Below are 20,233 nucleotides of genomic sequence, written 5' to 3'. Positions count from 1 at the left end.
GGCCACCTCCAGTGGCGCAGAACTGTGCTAGGTGCACCTGAAGCACATCTGCAGTGTTGAGCTGGGGACAGGACTACTCCACTTTTGGGAAATCAGACATCAGGGTTATAGATGAGACACTCAGAAAACATAAGATGCCCACCACAGAGAGATCTCTGCTCTGCTTTGCAGGAAACTGAGAAAAAAACAAGTTTCCTGGGGTTTCCCTTTAGTATCTTCTCTTAAGAAGTGAAGCTGCTGGCTTTGGGCTTTCCTGTGGCTACCTCCAGGTCCTGAGCAGTCCTCAGCCAAACCTATTCCATCTATATATTGTTAGGCAAAAAACCCTCATGCCTGGTATCTAAGTATGTAGCTAAGGATTTTTCTTGTCTTTTACAGGTTTGAGACTTGTCATCTCAAAAGCCTCACTGAGGATACCAATGTCATCCAGATCTGGCAGAGCAAGAGAGTATGAAACTAGTGACCAGTTGCCTGGTCGTTCAGCTTCCCCACCAGCCCCAGAGTTTAGCGAGACTGAGGCTGAAGGCTTGATATTTTATCACATGGATCTTTACGGATCAAAGGAGAGGTTTGATATCTTTCCTGAAGAGCCATCTGGTCAAGTAGACAGATCTCTGGGAGATACCAGAAGGGAATCCACATTGAATAGTGAGAAATTTCAGTGCTCACAAGAAGCTGGATATGACTTGGAAAAGGAGGTTGCAGAGTTGGCTAGGATGTATGGACTTGATGAGGATAGAGAAAAAGAGCTTGAACTTCTTGGAGGACACCTGGAGACAGTGGAGAGCAAATGGCCACCTGCCCACGCAGAAAAAGCAGGATCACAGGGCTCTGTACATAATGCATCAAAAAGCAGCTCTCCAGTGAAAGATCAAAGTCAAACCACAAAGCAACAGGGACTTCCTAGTGAGGCTTCTCAAGATGAAGATCAGAGCAAAGCCAGAGCGGAGGATGAGGCTGAGAGCCACACATGGTCCAGAGAGGGGCTTAGCAGTGGTGGCATGTCAGATGAGTGGAGCAGTCAGCCTGTCAGTGAGGAGGAGGAGGCGGCAGATGTTTTTTGCTGTACCTGCAAGATGCCAATCCGAGCTTTTGACAAACTGTTTGGTGAGCACAAGGATCACGAGGTGGCTCAGCTCCCCAGTGCTGTGGAAAGTGAAAAGGTAAGAGTAACACAAGTGTACTGAAGTGCCTCTAAAACAGCATTCAGACATGCTAAGAATCACTCTGGGTGTTTTGGTAGGAGGAGATTCATAAGAATATGTGCAAGTTGGAAGAGCAGATTGCTCAGATGGAAAACTTCGCCAGTCACTTGGAGGAAATCTTCATCACCGTAGAGGTAAGGCATTTTTTCTCGGGCTGTGTGGTTCTGGCGTTAGAACAGTTTTGATGGTTATAGCGCTCAGTTGTTAACAAGGTGAGTAATTATGGTAACAGAGCACAGTGTTATCCTGGGGTTTACCTAGACTGAGGTATTAAGGAAAATTCATCCTAAGGAATTTTTTAAAGTGGGCTTGTAAAACCACATCAAATATTTGCACAGACGCTTGCATTCAGAAGTAAAGTGACCCCTACACAGGTTATCTTAATTTTAAATGGCCCAAGACCTGTCATCTAACTATTCCATCCAGAGTGTACCCCTTGTGTTCACTCAGTTTCATTCACACGAGTGCCAGATACAGACAAACCCTTGGACCAGCTGCATTGAGCTGCAGCACTTCAGGGCTTGTGCTCCAGCTCACCTGGTGTCAGCTTGGCCGCAGGGGAGGGGGCCCAGATGGCAGCAGGTCAAACTGAAGCAATAGCTCAAGACACCTACTGGCTTTTCTCTGCTGCACGTGGCACAGAAGGACGTCGGTGCCGGAGCAGCGGGCAGCTGCCGGCAGTAAAGCCTGGACTGCTCCTTATATCTTCCTTCCTAACGCTTTCTCCAGCAGTGAATGAGGAAACCAGCATTAGCTGCTCAGCTCCCCCAGCACAAATCCATGGATCCCACTGGGTTGCCATGGTTTCTCTCATGGAAGAATGTGCTTGACTGTGGTGGTGGAAACACTTGTGAGATTACAGCTAGGATATATCCCTAGTTGAGCTCCCCGGGCTTAGGTTGGAGACAGTTGACTTGCAGCATTGTTTTTATTATAATTTCTGATGATCTTATTATGCCTGGAACCAAATCCAACACTCTCTTGTGCCTCAGTGGGGGTGAACGATTAGAATAAACTCCTAAAAAATGCAAATTAGTCAAATTACAGCGTCTGTGCACTGGCATTGCCTCCCTGGCAAGGAGAACTTTAGCCAGACCTGAGTGGGATTTTTCTTTGGCTGAGCTATGGATCAAGCCTGACACCAAGGAACAAACCCCAAATGCCTTGCAGGAAAACTTCGGAAGGCAGGAGCAGAACTTCGAGGCGCATTACAATGACGCGGTGCAAGTGCTCGCTCAGAAGTACGAAGAACAGCTGGAAGCTCTGGGGGAAGAGAAGAGGCAGAAACTGGAAGCTTTGTATGGGCAGCTGGTCAGTTGTGGGGAACATCTCGACACCTGCAAGGAGCTGACAGATGCAACCCAGGAGCTTTTCCTGGAAAACAACAAAGCCAATTTTATGAAGGTAAAAAGCTTTAACTGGCAAGGCTGTTTCTAAATGCTCTTTGCTGCTTGCAAGTAGTCCCCAGCTGGGCTTTATTTCTAGAGAGCATTTGGGGTGCTCAGTCCACAGTGCTGTCACTGCTCCAGGTGCCTGGCATGGTGGCATTTACTTAGTGGGGCAACACAATGGGGGCAAAAGCAGAAGCAGCAGCAGAAGTTTGTAACTTAGATGCTCAATGATATATGAGTCTCACTGCGGTTCAGAGAGAAGATATCTCTAAAAAGCTTATCTCAGGAAACTCTGGAAGCACGAAGCGTTCATTGCCTCGTGTAGGCTCAGCACTCTTGCTCTATTCTGGGCTCACAGCAGGCAGGCTGATGCAACCACTTTGGAAGATGTTTCTTTTTCTTCTTCGTTTTATTGGAAACTTGAGCTGAACAGGAGGCTCTAAACTGAATACATCAGGAGCTCCTGCAAAGTGATGGATGAATCCCACTATTGAGGAGGTGTCGAAAAGTTATTTTGCTTTAGCAAGTGGAAAAATAATTGGAAAAAAAAGAGAATTTTCCCTGCTGATGAGTGATTGCTCTAATCTGAGCTGTCCTGTGACTCAGGTGGGTGGGAGCATTTCTATAGCACAGCCACAGGAACTTCTGAACCGGACAGTAAGCAAATCTCCTAACACCTCCAGCCTGCTCCAGTGGATCAGCTTGCTGTGTCACTACAACCTGTTGAGTTCTTGGCATGAGCTGACATTTCCCATTCCTCTGCCTCTCTGAAATAACCTGATTTTCTCCTTAGCTCATAAACGGTTTTACATCACCCCTAGGAACCATTTTTCACCATGTCAATAGCTCTTGGTCATGAGCCCTTGGCTGCCTACATTTCTCCAGGGACTGTCTTGCAGTGGCATGCGCTGCTCAGGCTCCCTCCAATGCAGATCATTTCACTAAATTATTTTCCCCAGCTGCTGTTGGTTTTTGTTTGTGAAGCATCTGTTGGCACTTTGGACACTTAAGGGAGGGTACAGTCTGGAGTCTGGATGGGCAGACACTTCACTGCCTGATACTGCACGTTATCTTACTCTAAATTCAGCCAAGCTCTGTCCCTTTGAACGAACAGTTAGGCACGGCTTTGTTCCTAGAGCTGGGCGAGAACCAATTAGCTCACTCTGAGGACTGCACTTGGGACAATTAATGTAAGACAGGTCAACAGCATAATGTACACTAAGGCAAGAAATGTCTCTTTTCTGTCTTTTAACGCTCTCTCTTTTTTTTTCTACAGGCAGCAGTAACCATGGTTGACAGGTAGTATCATAGTCTGCAATTTTGTGTCACATTCCTTCCTGATAATTGGGCCTGTTACTGGGGACACTTGAATGTTCTGGACTGTTCAGGCACACATATGTTATCTAAGCTACTAGAGCTATTGAAATCTTCAGTATTTCTGGTTCAAACTACAGCAGAAAAAGTTGTTCCAAGAAATGTAACGCTCAAAACTAGTTTTGAGCCAATTTTGAAAAACCCAAAGGGACAGTTAGAGCCTGAATAAATCACTGTTTTCAGCTTAGTCATAAGGAACTAATTTCAGTGACTGAGAAACAGGATTGCTAAAGATCATGAAAGAAATGCTCTGGATACAAATCTGCCTAAAACTGAGCTCCCTAAATAGATTAGTAACAGGCCTACTCGTGCATTAGTATAGATGAGTAGAAAGTCAAGCTGTGGGAGCTCAAAACAGATACTGAAAGATGTTAGAGGAGCTGGAAGATATCTTAAGGCACACTAAATCAAGTGCAAAAAATATACACTGAAATTGACTGCCATCATTTACGAAAACACAGAGAAAAGAGACCCCTTTTCTTCAGTTTCACAACACCTGGTACCATGAGGTCCTAAATTAGTGTCAGAAATTCTAAATAATGAAAATTATTAGCTAATATATAGCTAATATATAGCTAATAAATTATTAGCTAATAGCTAATAGCCCCCATCCCATCAGCATCCAGCTCCCCCTGGCATCCTGAGCACTGATCATTATTTTAAGGAAGCAGCTGTTATTTTAGAGTTTGATGTTCTTTTCCTCTTACCATTAGGTATCATAGAAACCCAACATGATGGTACTTCCAGTTAGTCTTTTCTTTTCTTATTTTTTTCCCCTAAAATCACAGGCTGGAAGAATTCTTAAAGAAAGAAGTGCACTTAGAGCTTTCAACACTGCCAGACTTTGAAGAGCGGGTCATAGATTTCTCTGAAGTTGAACAACTAATGAACTCCATTAATACTATTCCAGGTACTCTTCCTATCCAATCAGTATTTCATTTACATTTCATTAAGGATATGTATTAAACAGAGGTTCATTACTTGTTCTAAAGGAGAACTACAAAGGCAGAATTAGCTTCTCCTTAGTTTTCCCTCCAGATTTTTTTTTATTGTCTAGATATACAGAGACACTGGAAGCTGGTTTTGATTTTTGTTTTCATTTGTTGTCAGTATAAAATCACCAGAACTGCCAAGTTCGTCTTCCTTGCTGTTCTGGATGATTTCCCAGCAGATTCACAAAGACTCTCCCCTTCTGTTGAGGGGTCAGGCATCCTTAGTTGGTGATAACTTGTCTTACCTTGTGGTTGCTTGAACAAAGGTAAAGGACACCAGGCTGCCTTAAACAACCTTTAAGCACAGCTTCTCTTGATAACCAGATTTCAGTAGCTTGTTCCTCTACTATTTAGCAAATATGTTTCCTGTTAAACACAGAAAACAGAGCAAAACCCAAACAAATATATAATAATTAAAAAAACCAAGATATTACAGATTTAAAATCTTTTCTGGCACACCACAAATGGTCAGAAAGAACAATATGCATTTTTTTATGCCCATGAATTGTGTTTTCTTCAAGTAAAACATCATTTGCCTGTTCTGCAATTTGAAGCAAAACTAGTTTATACACCAGTGACTTGATTATCATCTGCAACTATTTACAGGGTCAGCTCCTAACTTTTCTCCACATGGGGGGAATATGACTCTACTCAATGCCTAGGCTTTGTGTAACCAGCTTTGTGAGGGGAGAGCTGTTTGCCTGTGAACAACATACCATGCTTATACATTCAAAATCTGACCTGCTTTCCCCTCCGCAGCTCCTTGTGCCCCTGTTATCAATCCCCAGGCTCCCAATACAGCGACTGGCACCTCACTGAGAGTTTGCTGGGGCCTCTTCTCAGATGACACCATCGAGTGCTACCAGCTGTGCTATAAACCAGTGAGCACCGAGAGGCACAGTGATGAACAAGCAGGTAGGGAGACCTGGACCCAAAGGACACTGCAGCAACCAGTGACAAAACCAGCTGGTTCCAAAATGCCTTGACTTGCTGCAGCAACCAGCGCACCTTCTGTGCACTCTCTCTGCTGCCCAAGCTGTCCTATCGGCCACCACGTTTCCTGCTTCTGGCTTTGTCACTCCTCCCCTGCCAAGCTGTTGTTGCAGTGGAGCCCATCACAGGAGCACAGACAGGATGGAGCAGCAACTGGGAGAGTGGGAAGGGGACAGTGGATGGAGTCAGGTCTCAACAGCAGCATTTCCTCTCCTGCAGGTGGGCGCTGTGTTAGACACATGTGCTGCATCTACTGCAAGGCACAGTATTTTTAGAGAGCAAATCATCACGCCCACTGAAACCCCCACAGTCATCTTACAGTTTATCTCTGTGCTAATAATAGGCTGTAACTCCCCATCACCCACATGCACAAAAAAAGAACCACAGAACCATCCTAAAATGTCCCAGCTTTGTGACAAAACTGCCCTTGCTAATAATATTCTTGCAGAACCTTTTACCAAAAACACCCAGTCACTTCTCCAGCAAAGGTGGAAGCCAGTAGAATGCCAAGTGGCCACTTTAGAAAGAAAAGCAGAACCTGTCCAAATTGTATAAGATGAAGAATGAGAAAGGAGTAGTGAAATAGCTCCAGCTCTTGTCCCACTGCTGGGATGAGCTGACCCAGACAGCATCTCAAGAGTGGGAACATGCAGAGTCTGTTTAGAAAAAACAAACAGGTGGGTGGGTGACCTTTCCTTTTGTTTTGTTTTGGCTTTTTTCCTTCCTTTGGAAGCTGATGCATTATCTGATTTATGCCTCCTTAGAGGAAGCCATGGTGAAACAGCCTGACAGCTAATCAAAGGGTATGGAGCTCAAGGAGCTCTCCTGTTCTCAGCACACAAAACAATGCACCTCAAGTCCATTATTTGAGGCAGCTTTGGGGAAGGGTGGGCACCTGTGTAACGCCACTGTAAATACTTTGTTTTTTCAATTTCAGAGCATACACTGAAAGTCAAAGAAACATACTGCACCATTACTAATCTGTTGCCAAATACACAATATGAATTTTGGGTCACTGCTGTAAATGTCTCCGGTATCAGCCCACCAAGTGAAAGAGCAGTTTATGTCACAGGTAAAATTTTATTCATATGATGATGTGATGTTCATAGTGAAATTCACAGTCATCTCTGAATTTTATGCCAGTAATGCTTGCTGGGCACTTTGTTTCTTCTGATGTAAGTCTGCTGACTGCATGGGAATTTCTTACTTTCATTTGAAGACCCTATCAGGCCAATTTTCCCTGTTTTAAAGTTCAAGAAACAGAAGCACAGAGACAAAATAACCTATTTAAATGTAAGCATGTAGGAGAGCTGGAAATAAGGCTCAAGTCTCCCGGTTCTGCCAGGTGGACCCGTTTTACAGCCCTCCTTTTACTTACCTGTGTGCATTTTGTGGATTCACCTGCTATGCTGCCCTTTGTAACTGCAGTTCAGTCAAGCACATTTTGATGAGTGTGGCTTGTCTTGAGGAATTCTTTCCAATAGCTGAACTGCAGCTTACAGACCCTGGTTCTCTTCTGTGAAATCCTGACACCAAATTGAGTAAGTCGGAGTGCGATCTTCAAGCACTTATTCCAGATGTCTTTGGCATCTTAAAGCGGAGAAAAGATGCACTTTTATGACGAAGATAAAACCAATGATAGAAAGAAAATGGTTGTGTAATCAGTCTTTATCTATGTTACTTCTCTGATTAATTCTCTTGGGACCTTTGTAGTTCAAATTAAGTCTTTGAATGGTACTGTTAATCACCTTGCCTGCTGTTTATTTTCCATTGGGGGAGTAAGTTTCTATAACTATATAGTATTAGTAAACAACTTTGTTCTACTTTTTAAGTCTTCCAAGCCCATTTGTTGCAAACCTTTCCAAGCAACAACTTAGAATTGTTCTTTTGCCTACTTTTTAGCTCCTTCACCACCTACCATAAAGCCTAAAAAGATCCGAAGCTGTGAAAATGCAGCACTGGTGTGCTGGGAATCTAGAGACATTAACCCTGTCGATTCCTACACAGTTGAACTGTCCAAGCTGACAGATGAAGAAAATGGTGAAATTACTGAGTGAGTCACTTTTCTATCAAGTCCATGACCTGTAGAGATAAAACCATTTCAAGCCACATGGCATCAGATAGCACTAAGAAAGGACCCATGACCCTTGGGTCAATTCACCTTTCTAAACATTCCTGTTATTATAGAAAAATTGATTGTATAAATGTTAATTGAAAATGACTATACGGGGTATGGGAAAAGGGTAGGAGCAAATGGAAAAATCTGCATAGTCTGTCAGAAATTGTCTCTCACCGCCACTACTGGCAGCTGTACAAGGTAAAGTGGTGTTGATGGGTTACAGGAGAAGTTGATCATGTAATTTCTTCTTTGTTGTTCAGAAAAATAATCTCAAAGGCCTTCCTTTGTTCTCTTCCCTATCATTTTCCATTGATTTATTTCCTGTAGATCTATTGTTGGGATTCCTAACTGCGAAGTCCTAATTCACCTTCAGCCAACACAAAGCTATCACATCTGTGTTAGAGCCCTAAACCTGGGTGGTTCCAGTGAAAGGAGTGAACCTGTCCTGATACACACCACAGGTACTGTGCAGTTGGAACAACTCCAGCCGCCTGTTGCAGCATCTATTATTTCAATAGAACCATTCCTGCTGGTTTCAGTGGCCCCCATCAGGCCCTCATCTCTTACCTCTAATTACACACCTGGTAACCTTTTAGGAATGGAAAAAAACACTTTTTGTAACAATAAGTGCCTTGCTTTAGCTCTGTAATTGAAAATTATTTCTGCCCAGTGCATTTGACACTTGAAAGCTACTAATTTCTAAACATTTAAAAAGACTAGATCAACCCAACACCCCCAGATGTTGCCAGTTTGCCAAGTACTGCCACACCAGTGAAGAAAGTTATAGCGTGATTGTACTTCAGAGATTACCTTATAACGCTGCTGCTGGAATGGGTGGTTGAGACTGTCAGTCAGCACTTCCCAGAGTCATTTGGATATGTAAAATCTTCCTGTGTAGATATTCGAATGTCTCCAGCTTGGCTGGGAAGCTCTGAGGGCTGGTTCCCTTTATGCATCAGGAAAATGTTTATGCATCAGGAAAAAAGCTTCCTTTCAGCTGGAAGCTTTGCTTTTGGTAACTGACACAGCGTTATCACCTCTGCTCTCAGAGCCACACTGGGCAAGGATTAACCTTCTCCCACAAAGGGGAGATGGAAGCCCTTTCACCCCCCGGCCACCTAATCAAAGCTCTGTTTAATTACTTACATAGGTAGACCCCTGTGTTCACTTTCACCACTGCTATTACGATGCTGCAGCATGACTGGGGTGTCTCAAACCTCCCACATGCACTCACACCATACCTGCGTCTCTTCTGCACTTTCCTTCCAGGAGAGAGATTTGCAAATTTGCTTATTCAGCAAACTGACCACACAGCCATTAATCTGCTGAATATGTTTCAGTGAGAAACCTGCCTGCTACACATCGGTGACACCACAGAAATAGTCATTCTTAAATCCCTGGAGAGGAAGACTGTCATTGCATGTGTGTATTTTAGGCACTTAAATCAAACTCAATATTAGAAATTGCCAATTCCGCTTGCACAGCGTGTGTTTGTTTTCAGCAGCACGTACCTGTAATGGCCCTGTCATTGTTTGTATTGTATTTGCATTGAAGTAACCTGCAGTTTGATTATAATGATTTCATTTGGGATTAGCATGGAGAGATTTATCTTCTCTGAGTCTACATTATGCAAACGGCTGATGCAAATGGATCTGTCAGCTGCAAGCGCTCACCTCCAACACTGGGAATGACCTTTGATTCTTCCTTACTGGGGCGGATACACAAACACCAACTACAAACAGCAGCTGTGACGCACACGGCTGCTCCTCAGAGCGCAGCGTGTCAGACCTGCTTTGTGAAGTCTCCGAAGGGAGAAAGGCAGAAGTGCTTTTATCCTGGGCTGGCTTGGCCGATTTACTTCTCTGAGGGCTGATGCTGCATGTGGCACCTTTGTAGAGATCCCTTCTCTTCAAACTGTGTCCAGCATTTATGTGGAAGAGGCCTCGGGGATGCCTTTAAGCCCCCTTCGCCTTGCAGTGATTAAAAATAGATCGCTTCAGCTCTGAGGAAGAGGACTTGAAACTGGACAGTCCATTGCAGGGAGGGCCCTTCATCATTGCATAGCTGCTTCCTGCGCAACGCCTGCAGCTTTGAGCCCTGGCTGGGTTTAAAACCAGGTTAAGGCCCCTTTTCTTTTCTTTCACAAGGCTGTAACTAAACCGAGTTAAGCTGCAAAACACCCATTTATTTGGAAAACTCAAAATGGGCAACACTGTCCTGTCAGCCTCAGCCACAGATTCCTTCCAGAGCACTGGTTAATCTTTTTGTGGATCCAAACATTTCACCACACCCTTGCTGCAAACCCTAATGCCTTCAGTTGTTGCTGGAGTTACCCTCAGGCACTCTCCTCTCTTGCAGGCACCTACTTCTGCCTTAACGAGGACACAGCCCATCCTTTACTGGCCATTCTAGATGATGGATTTACAATTGCATGCGATGAACTGGAAAACCCAGAGTGTGATCTGCCTGTCTACGATAACAGCTTTACAAGGTATACACAAGAATTTCAGTTGCAACTAATGCATGTGGTTTGCAGCTGCTTTGCCCACAACACACTCCTACCTTGAATTTAAATCCACCAAAAAGGTTTATGGGTGTTGCAGCTTGTCTCACTTTCAAGCCAGGCACCACCTGAGTTAAACTTCAGACTGCACATGTATGTACAATGTATAGTGTTTTTTTCATAAGTGATTGTGGTTGTCTTCAGTTTTAGACAGCTGCAAACATCTTTGTCGGTCCTTTTAAAATATGGATTACTCATCTTCTAGAAAATCACTTGGAAGTTAATGCAAGTTCGTAAAGAGGATTACAGATACAGCCAGCACAGTTACGCGCAAGCCCACTTACACGTTGGGCACCTTGAGCTAAGTCTGAACAGGTATTTAAGTGCCAAAACAAATGATAAGGAAATGAGACGGATCTGAATACTTACATCTTGCTGAAAGATCTAGCTGATGCTATTTGGGCCTACAGATTTTACTTTCAAAAACCAATTAGGCCCTTTGCCATTGAAATGAGAGACTTAGCTTGCTGAAAGGCATGTTTCCAGTCAGAACCATGGAAACAATATGTAACCAGGACAGGCATCTGCAGACACAGGATAATACAAGCTCACGTCTTAGTCCCTCCATGGAGATGTAGTGTTACTAGAGGGCTTGGTGGAAAAGAGCCAGGAGAGAGATGATTCTCTTCATTAAAGTCATCATGATAAGCCTAAATGGGATTTCATCCCACTTCCACAGGGTGCTTTTATGTTTCACATAAACAGCCAAAGCTGGCACTTATCTCATTCTGAATTTTTCATGCCACTGTGAACTTTCAGAAGCCTCTTTCACACCAAGATACTGCAGAAAAGACTTAAAAAAGCTCCCAAGCTGCAATGACTAACGCTTGCACTACAAGGAAATTACATCACAAACTGTTATTTCTGAGGTGTGTGTGATCCCTGAAAGGCTGATGTGTTTCCTAACCACAGCAGCTCCTACGGTCTGACTCAGGTTTGCCTTGGTGGCTTTGTAACTCTCATTACTATGGCAGTACTTCGTTCACAGATGTTTACCCATCCATTTCACATCATTCCTTTTCCTTCTCAAGCTGTAGCAACACGGCCTCTTCACAGCCGATTTCAGCAGCCTTTAAGCTATTCCCAAGACATCTACATGCACTTGCAATGAACTGTACACTTGCTTTAAGTGATTGCTGCTGAGGTGGCACAGAGTACAGCTGTCTTACTGTGCATGCCCAGCTCCTGATGGTGAGCGACATTTAAGGCCTTGGGCTGTTAAGGAAGAAAACATAAAACCTGCAGCCTTTTCCTGCTGCTATATCGGGGTTCACCAGAGCACTCTCTTTTCTAGCAAGTAATAACTTTCCCAGAAAACCCAGGCAGCACAGGATGCTGTTCGACCTATTCCTGAAAGTGCCCAGGCCACTCATTTATACACACAGTGGGTGTCACAAAGAAACTTGCAGGTTCTGTGTCAGGCCCTCAGCATGTGGACTTCGCTGTAGTCAAAAATCTATGCTGCACTGCTATGGAAACAGTAGAAGTGGCCTTTGTTTATTGATGTGTAATGTCCAGGTACATAATGTACCTAAACATTGTAAATAGCATCGCAGAGTCCCTGCCGAAGCACATATTCGTGTCTCTGTCTCCCACAGATGTATTGGGATCCTGGGCAGTCTGATCCCATTTCCAGGAAAGCATTACTGGGAGGTGGAAGTTGAGGAGGATACAGAGTACAGAATCGGCGTGGCTTTTGAAAACACTCCGAGGCACGGTTATCTGGGGGCAAATAACTCATCCTGGTGCATGAGGCACATCATCACGCCATCGAGGTAAGGGCTGCGGGGGCTACAGGTCTCCTACAGGAACACCTCCTGCGTGTACACCTGCAGGCAGAGCAGCAGAGAGCTCCTGTGTACAGGGGTCAGGCAGAGATTTTATATTAAAGCCCAGACCAAGCGCTTAACCAGGGGCCTCTGACATTCCACCATTGGCACTGTGAACTGGTGTTGGATGGATACCAGAACCTTTAAGTGAATCCTCCTGCTTAATGACATTCTTGCATTAAAATAGACAGTCCCTGGAACAAATCTGAATAAAATCTGCATTACTGTAGCTGTAAAGGCCTTGTTTTAGGTCACTGAACCCCTAGAAACTATGTATCTGGCTAAACCCTGTTTTATGCAACTGTTCTTGATCTCTCTCCCACCTGTGGAAGTACCTAACAGGCATACTGCACGCAGAAATGCCAACTCCCCTTATGGCTCAGCTGACCCTGCTGCTCCCCCCAGGCACCATATTAGCATTATCGCCTCTGACTCCCATGTGATTCAACACCCGTGTAGCATCCAGGAGCAAGAAACAGGTCACACCCCCAGGCATCCCCGAGTATTATCAGAACACCTCCCCGCCCAGCCTGCAAGAGCTGCCAGGGTGCTGCTGGGTCCCCTTGCACAGGAGCCTGGATGTCACCCGAGTGTCCCCGGCACTCACAGCCAGTAAATGGCAGGGATGGCAGAGCATGGGCCCAGTCTGCCTGTCCTCTGCCTGCTGCTACACAGGGAGCGCCCAGATGCAGATCAGTTGGCTGGAGCACACGCTCCTCCCCAGGTACCTGCTGCAGAGCCCGAGTCCTCAGCAGCGCTGGCATTCACCTCCCACACTGCAAGAAGCACTGCTTAATGAGGGAAACAAAACCCACTAAAGCTAATGACTCTCCTATACACTGCAGGCAGGCTAATTAGATTTCCTTGCTACGTTAAGCTAAGAGGTTTGCTCTCATTCTTCTGGAGCAATGAGCAGGGACTTCAGAGAGATAAGGGAGCTGGGCCATTGCTCAGCTTGAGTCACTGTCATCACCGTTTCTGCAGGGAAATTTCCTCAGGTTTGAGCATTGTGGGCGGAGGAGGTGGTTAGTGAAGAAGTTGGCCCCTATGAAATGCCAGTTAACTCATTTCAGCTGAATAAATTGTCTGATTTCTGCTCAGAAAGGCACATGTTCCCATTAAAGTCTTATATTTTCAGTTGCAGCGTGCCACACTAGGGAGAGTTGTTTGAGTAACTGTTAAAGGACCCCAGCACTACTTGAACAGTGCCTACATGGGGAAGAAGAGGGCTACCCTGACAAAGCTGCTTACCTACAGGGCATCTTCCTGGCCTCCAACAGCTCAGTAGTGCAGGAACAACAAAAGACATCACCCTGTAGTAGATGAGCATGAAGACTGGAACTCCCCCATTGAAACCCACCCGGCTGAGCAGGAAGGTCTTGTAGGAAAAGCAGCCAGGAGTGTCATTTAGAGACTGGGGTTTGAAAAATTAGGTTCAATAGTGCAGAGGATGCTGAGCCACGCTCCTCAGGGAGCAAGTGGGCAGCGTGGCAGGGTCTGTAAGGACAGGATTGTGTCATCGCACCAGCTCACTCCCTGGCAGCGCCCACAGCTCCCCAGGGCAAGGCCAAGCGGATGCCAAGCGCTGTTGTGGGGCAGCCTGACGAAGCACAGCTCCAGCGGCAGGGAGCAGATGGACAGAACGGCCACGCTGCCCTGAGACATGGGAAAAATGCACATTCCCATGTTGTGCTCTGACCTCCATCTCTACAGGCAAAGTGGGTGGGTCTGGGACAGTGACCACAGGGCACATGGGAGGGGTGGGACCGTGAAGCAAGAAGCTCACCCTGGAACGCACCTACGTGCAAAAAGCGCTTCCCTTTGAAAGCAGCCGGCGTTCCCTCAGGTCTTTTGTCTGTCCTTCTTGCCTACAGGCACAAGTATGAATTTCTGCACAGTGGGATGACACCAGACATCAGAATTACTGTCCCACCCAAAAGGATTGGCATCCTGCTGGACTACAAGAACTGCAAACTGTCATTTTTCAACGCGGATATTGCTCAGCACCTTTACACATTCAGCTCACAGTTCCAGCATTACGTCCACCCCTGCTTTGCTCTGGAAACACCTGGTATCTTACGGATATGTACTGGAATTGCAACACCCCCCTGGACTGCCCTCCCATAACCTGTGTTCTCCATCTACCACATCTGTGTGTAGCTGCTGAGCAATGCCCTCTTCCAGCACTTACTGCTCCATCACACTCCCTACAAACCACAGAGCAAAGCAACCCTGACCCAAACCAGCTGCCAGGCCTGAGCCCTTACAGCAGTCTCTGTTCTCTGAGGTGGGATCTTAGCCGACAACCATTATAGTCACAAGATCCATCAGCATCCCAGAATTCTCCAGTTAGAAATGGACAGCATCCTCCTCAGAGGTGACACTGTCACCAAGCAGCAGTGGCAGCTGGATCACTGGTTCCCCCAGTACCCATTTGGTACCTAGGAAACTCCTGTTCCAGAGCAATCACCAATTCCACTCTTGTGTCTGCTGAAGAGCTAAAAACTGAAAGAAAAACAAAACCAGCAAAAAGCATAATCACTGTACAGCCGCTAGACAGAGCTGAGAACACTCCAACCATGAAGCTGATCTCGCAATCAAGTATTCTTGTCGCTACATGAACTCTGTGACACAGGATAATCAAATACACCTCCCTTGTGTGTGAACCGTGAGTGCCTACCATACACAGCGGGGCTTTTTGAAATGCCCAAGCGTGCGCTGTAGTCTCACATATTAAAAAGACACTTTTACATAATACCCATGCTTCTCATTCATTTACCCACAGAAAAAAAACCCAAACCAAACCAACAAAAACCAAACAAGAGGCCTTTTGCGGGGCTTGATCGCCCCTATAGAGCAACCTAAAGCACCATTTTTGCTCACCTCCACTTGGGTATGTCCTCCATACTCACAAATCCATTCTCCCGGATGCTCTGGGTGCCCCGTGAAGGCTGAAGCACTCTGGTGCAGCCGCTTCATCTCCAGACACCAGACAGGCGCTGCCTGTCAAGCAGCTCGTCCAGCTCTGAACAGCCCTATTCGTCTACATCAAAAGTAGCCAAATTCAATCAAGAGCCATTAAGCTTTTCCACATATTTATTGCACATTCATTACAAAAATAACTGTTTCAAGTTTCCGTTCTAGGGGACAGTCAGGAACAGGTGGTGGCCTCTACAATATACAGGGTCTCTACAAACACAGCCTGGCAAAACTGAGGAGATTTGATGTAGAACTGTGTGCCAAAAGCTTCCTGTTCTTTCCCAAATAGCTTTAAAAAAGTTTCCATGAAACAGACTTTGCAGAAATCATGACAACAGAAGCTGAATATGTAATTATAGCAGCAATTAGTACTGTCTTCTCCTGGATACCTATTTCTTTCGCAATACTCAAAAGAAGATGGGTTTCGTGACGCTGAGCTATGTATGTACAGGGTGATCTCTCAGTCTACCAGGAATTCAGGGATTTCCAGGGCAGAACGGTGGTTACAGTCACTTTGTCAGCCAGCCAGTCGCTGCCTTGCAGTGAGCACAACCCGTGTCCCTCCGCGGCAGGTGACGCAGCCACCGCCACTGCAGAGGCCACGAGGTGGCCACGTGCGCCCTGCTGACGTTGGCAAGGCCATGCCAGAGAACAGCAGCTGGAGCGTGCAGGGAACACGAGGGAACGAAGGGGTGAGAAAGCACCATTCTTTGCTTCAAAATGCGGCAGGATCCAACTTCCACCCACTGGAACATGTTTTACCTTTTGTCTTCCAAAAACAGAGAGCCACGCTCTTCTTTTAAATAGATATATCTGTAAGAGTGAAACACACAAGTATCAGAGCAGAGGTACGAGGACATCTGTCCCTCCCAAAGCCTTTAATGCAGAAAGGGTTCTGGTGAACCCAACAATTCTGATGAAAGCAGATACTCTGTTGTGAACAGCCCCACCGCTCCTCACCAACAGCTTTCACCTCAAGTGTTCAAACCATACCTGTATCCTCGTGCCAGGATTCACCTCAGATGATACAAGAACTCAATCCAAAGTGTTTTTCAACTGGTGAGCTCCAGGGACTTCACAACACTCTCGCAGGACTGATCTTCTGAGCCAAACATGATGTTCTCAGCACTGGAGTGGGACTGTACAGGCACCACACAGCTCCGTCACTCTGTTGCCAGCTCGATGAACCTCTTGGGGAGCACAGACCTGGTGGCTGAGTATGGAGCAGCCTGTTCAACAGAATATGACTCGGTGGTCATTACCAGGCACTATCTGGAAAAAGAACAAACAATAATTGGCCACCAAGTTAAAAACAACATGGGAAATGAGTTTGCATGTTTCTATTTAATAAAAGCTTCACCTGTCAGCAATAACCCAAGTATGGGTTTTCTCTTAGGAAACCCAACTCTGTCCCTTAAATATTTATACAGCCAAGGAAAAGTTATGAACCACCTGTATTTTTTAAAAGCCAGCTGTCACTGTGAATTACCTTTATATAAAAACTGTACAGGGAGGTCACCACTTCCATACAGGGCCTGTTGATCAGACCAGCACAGCACCCAGGGCGGACGTATCAACCTCATCTTTCTGTGTAAGTCCAGCGGACAGGAGGAAGTGCGGTACATCTGTCCAGCTGTGAGTGAGGGCCAAACCCTGCACAGAACTGGGAGCTGTATTTGACACCAAAAGGAGTCTCGTACTGAAGCTAAAGTGCATTAACAGGTCCAGCATGGTATGGGACCCCAGAGCAGACTAACACCACATGTATTTATCTGGAATCCTGGATGTAACATCCAGGGGATGCTGGAGAACTGTGTTGAGCTGTTGATCTGAGAGCTCTTTCTTTGCATTGAAAGGTGTCTCAGATGAAGCAAAACCAGTTCTCATCTCTGGTCTATCTACAGGAACTCTGCCTCACTGCATGAAGGGACAACGGTCATTTAAAAATGAGTGCTTCAAGATGCATTTTTCCTGGCACCTGTTGGCATTTTTCTTCCTCTCTGTTCCTTTTCACTATGTGCATTTACTGGTACACCGCAAAATTCACCTTCTGTGAAGGACATGAGCTCACGCCTGAAGTTCTGGTGTTGGCCACCCGAACCCCACAAGCTGCCCCGATGTGCAGCGGTGACCCGTGCACCCCTGCAGAGCTTGCAGCAGCAGGAACTGCCCAAGGACGCGACACCCCAAACCACAGCTCACCCAGCAGCTCCTCCAGGGCTGCCCAATTACCCCTGGGCTCAGTGAGTCACCCTCAAACCCCTCCGGGGTAGGCAAAAGGGATCACATCTTCCAATTCCTGTCCGCTCTTCGTTTAAACTATCACTGCAGGCTGTTGCCACTGGAGGGCATCACACAAAGCCCTTTCACAACGCTGCACCAGTTATCAGACACGTTTACACAGCAATCAAGTTTCCAAACTGGTTACCATAATCCTTCGTCCAGCGTCTCCGCTCACCCAGTCCTGGAGCCGGGAACAAAGGGATCCCCAGACCTGCCAGCAAAAACACAGGTGAGAACGTCAATAGCACAAACACAACAGGCAACACAACAGCACTGAAACATGGTTTAGCGTGTTCAGTTCAAACCAAACACGCCCACCATTTTCTGCAGAAACACCTTTTAACTTGTTCCCTCTAATTGCCATTAAAATCTTGTAGGCAGACGAAGTAGGTCCTGACTTTATCTCTCAGGCAGGCCTTGTTCTTCCACCATTTAATTTAGGAGGATAGTATCAGTGCAGTCAATATAATGTTACTGGCTCCACTTTCTTAGTCCTCCAGATGAGTCTCCTCAGAACCCCCAGGGAAGGCGCAGGAACTGGCCGTGCTGTGCCAGGGGACACCGCACAGCACCACCCCCAGCGCCCCTTCCTTGCCTGGGGTTCCAAACCCAGACGGGAACCTTGCAAAGCTGCGCTTCTCCTGTTCAGCTCAGCACCGGGACTGCCCTGACCCACCGCACCACCTGGGACAGCCCAGGATACACCACTTTCTGTTAAATTGTTGCATTTACGTTGGCGTGCTCACTTACCAGTACATATAGGACTCGGCTGGCCTGGGCGCAGCTTAAAGCTTTTCCAAGCAGGCTGTGTTTTAAGCTTTACTTGCCCTGATGCACGCACCGCCGAGCCCACGAGCTGCTCCGTTACCGTCTGCGAGGGCTGCTCGCCCACCCGGGGCAGCCGCCCCGCGGCCGCAGCTGAAGAGCGCGCCCGCACGCACCGGCGGCTCCGCACGCACCGGCGGCTCCGCCCGCACCCGGAGCCGCAGCAGTGGCCAAGGGGTCTAAAACCAAAGGCCCGGGCAAGGGGCCGAGCTGGCACCGCAAGAGCACGGGCCCGGGCAGCACTCACCTGCCGTGGGGGCGGCAGCGCCGCCTCTTCACCGCGGATTTCCACGCGAGACGCGCATCACTGCGGTGGACACTGCGGGGCGGGACTCGGGTGATGGCGGCAGAGCCAAGCGGCCGCCGGGCCTCCCGCTGCACCGGGCCCGCTCCGGCGGGAAGGAGACACGGCCCGGCCCGGCCAGCGCCGCCTCCCCGCGTGCCGCCGCCATTTCCCGCGGGCGGCACAGGAAGGACGCCCCGCACCCCGCCCCGCCCGGCGCCGCTTCCTGCCCGGGCGCGCCGGCTCTTCCTTTGGCTTCAATAGACACGCACTCGGAGCGGGCGCCGGGAGGGCGCTGCCGCCCCTTGGCGCGCCGACACGGCTCGTGTTTTACCGTGGGCTCTGCCGCCACGCGTGGCGGGGAGCGCGGCCGCCGGCGCTGCTGCCGCCTGGCCCCTTTCCGGCGGCGACTCGTTCCGGACGGCTGGGGCTCCAGCCGCCGTGCCCGCAGGGTCTGCCCGCCCGCTCTAACGCGGCGTTTTCCGCAGCGCAGCCTGCCCGCCGGCGGCTGTTCCCGGCGGTGCCGCCGCCCGCAGCCCTCTCCCAAACGCCACCATCCTGCGTGACACTTACTTATCGTGTCCATCTCTTTCCCACAATAAGTGCCTCATCCTGCACATTTAAGCGTGTGAATACCATCGTGCTGCGGGGTGGGTCAGCAGGTTCCCAGCCGCCCGCTCGCAGCCCCGCGCTCCCGGCAGCGCGGCTGGGGCCGCCGCAAAGCTGCTGAGTTACCGGCCCGCCGCTCCCACAGCCTGTGGACACCGACCACCCACACAAAATAATGCAGAGTCCCTCTGTTGGGAAGTATTTTCCGGCCGGTTGGATTCACTCGAGTTCTCTCCCAATCTCTTAACAAAATTCCTTACGTTCTGTCTATAGTGTCGGGAAGTGCATGGCCGGGACATGCCGGGGGCCCCCCCAATGCCCGCTGCCCTGTCCCTGCTCCACGCTGACCTGCACGCTGCAGCTGGGCTGCTGGACTAAACCTGGTTATTGTTGCTGTGCAGCGAGAGCCAGATGTGCTTCACAGCCTGTGCAATAAAGTGCTTGATGAAATGAACACTGAACAGCCCTGCCATTTATCATCTGAGTTTGTAAACCTTTCTTGTAGCAAGAATCAGTAGTAGCCCTGCTTGCCTTCACTCCTTTGGTGCGGCTCCAGGAAAGCACCTGGTGTGTTTAGCACGGCCTAAGCTTTGGGAGAGCTTCGGTATCCTCAGACTAAACCGCGTTGTGTCTTAGAGGCTGGCCCAGCACTAGGCGGGCTGGCCGGCCCAACGTTGCCATTTCTGCTGCAGTGCGTGGTTGGGAGGGCTCAGCTGCTCCTCTGTGCCAGCTGCACTTTGGGTTTCACCGCACTCCTAATTCCTCACCGCACTCCTCGTCATTCCTCA

The 20,233-nt window shown here is 47.7% G+C and overlaps 1 protein-coding gene across 1 annotated transcript; it reads left to right on the top strand.

The window, feature by feature from the left end:
- Positions 1 to 419: 419 nt before the first annotated feature.
- FSD2 (fibronectin type III and SPRY domain containing 2) lies at positions 420 to 14,593 on the top strand (the record flags this gene model as incomplete). Its single annotated transcript, XM_080351544.1, has 12 exons — positions 420 to 1,163; positions 1,244 to 1,339; positions 2,376 to 2,609; positions 3,873 to 3,895; positions 4,759 to 4,880; positions 5,722 to 5,877; positions 6,893 to 7,027; positions 7,858 to 8,008; positions 8,402 to 8,535; positions 10,433 to 10,565; positions 12,236 to 12,412; positions 14,341 to 14,593. 12 exons carry the CDS (start codon positions 420 to 422, stop codon positions 14,591 to 14,593), a joined length of 2,358 nt encoding a protein of 785 aa, XP_080207670.1.
- Positions 14,594 to 20,233: the final 5,640 nt, after the last annotated feature.

This window comes from Nesoenas mayeri, assembly GCF_963082525.1.
Source record: "Nesoenas mayeri genome assembly, chromosome: 11".
Lineage (NCBI taxonomy): Eukaryota > Metazoa > Chordata > Aves > Columbiformes > Columbidae > Nesoenas > Nesoenas mayeri.
The sequence above is the reverse complement of the archived record's forward strand: the minus strand, read 5'-3'. Positions and strand labels throughout refer to the sequence as shown.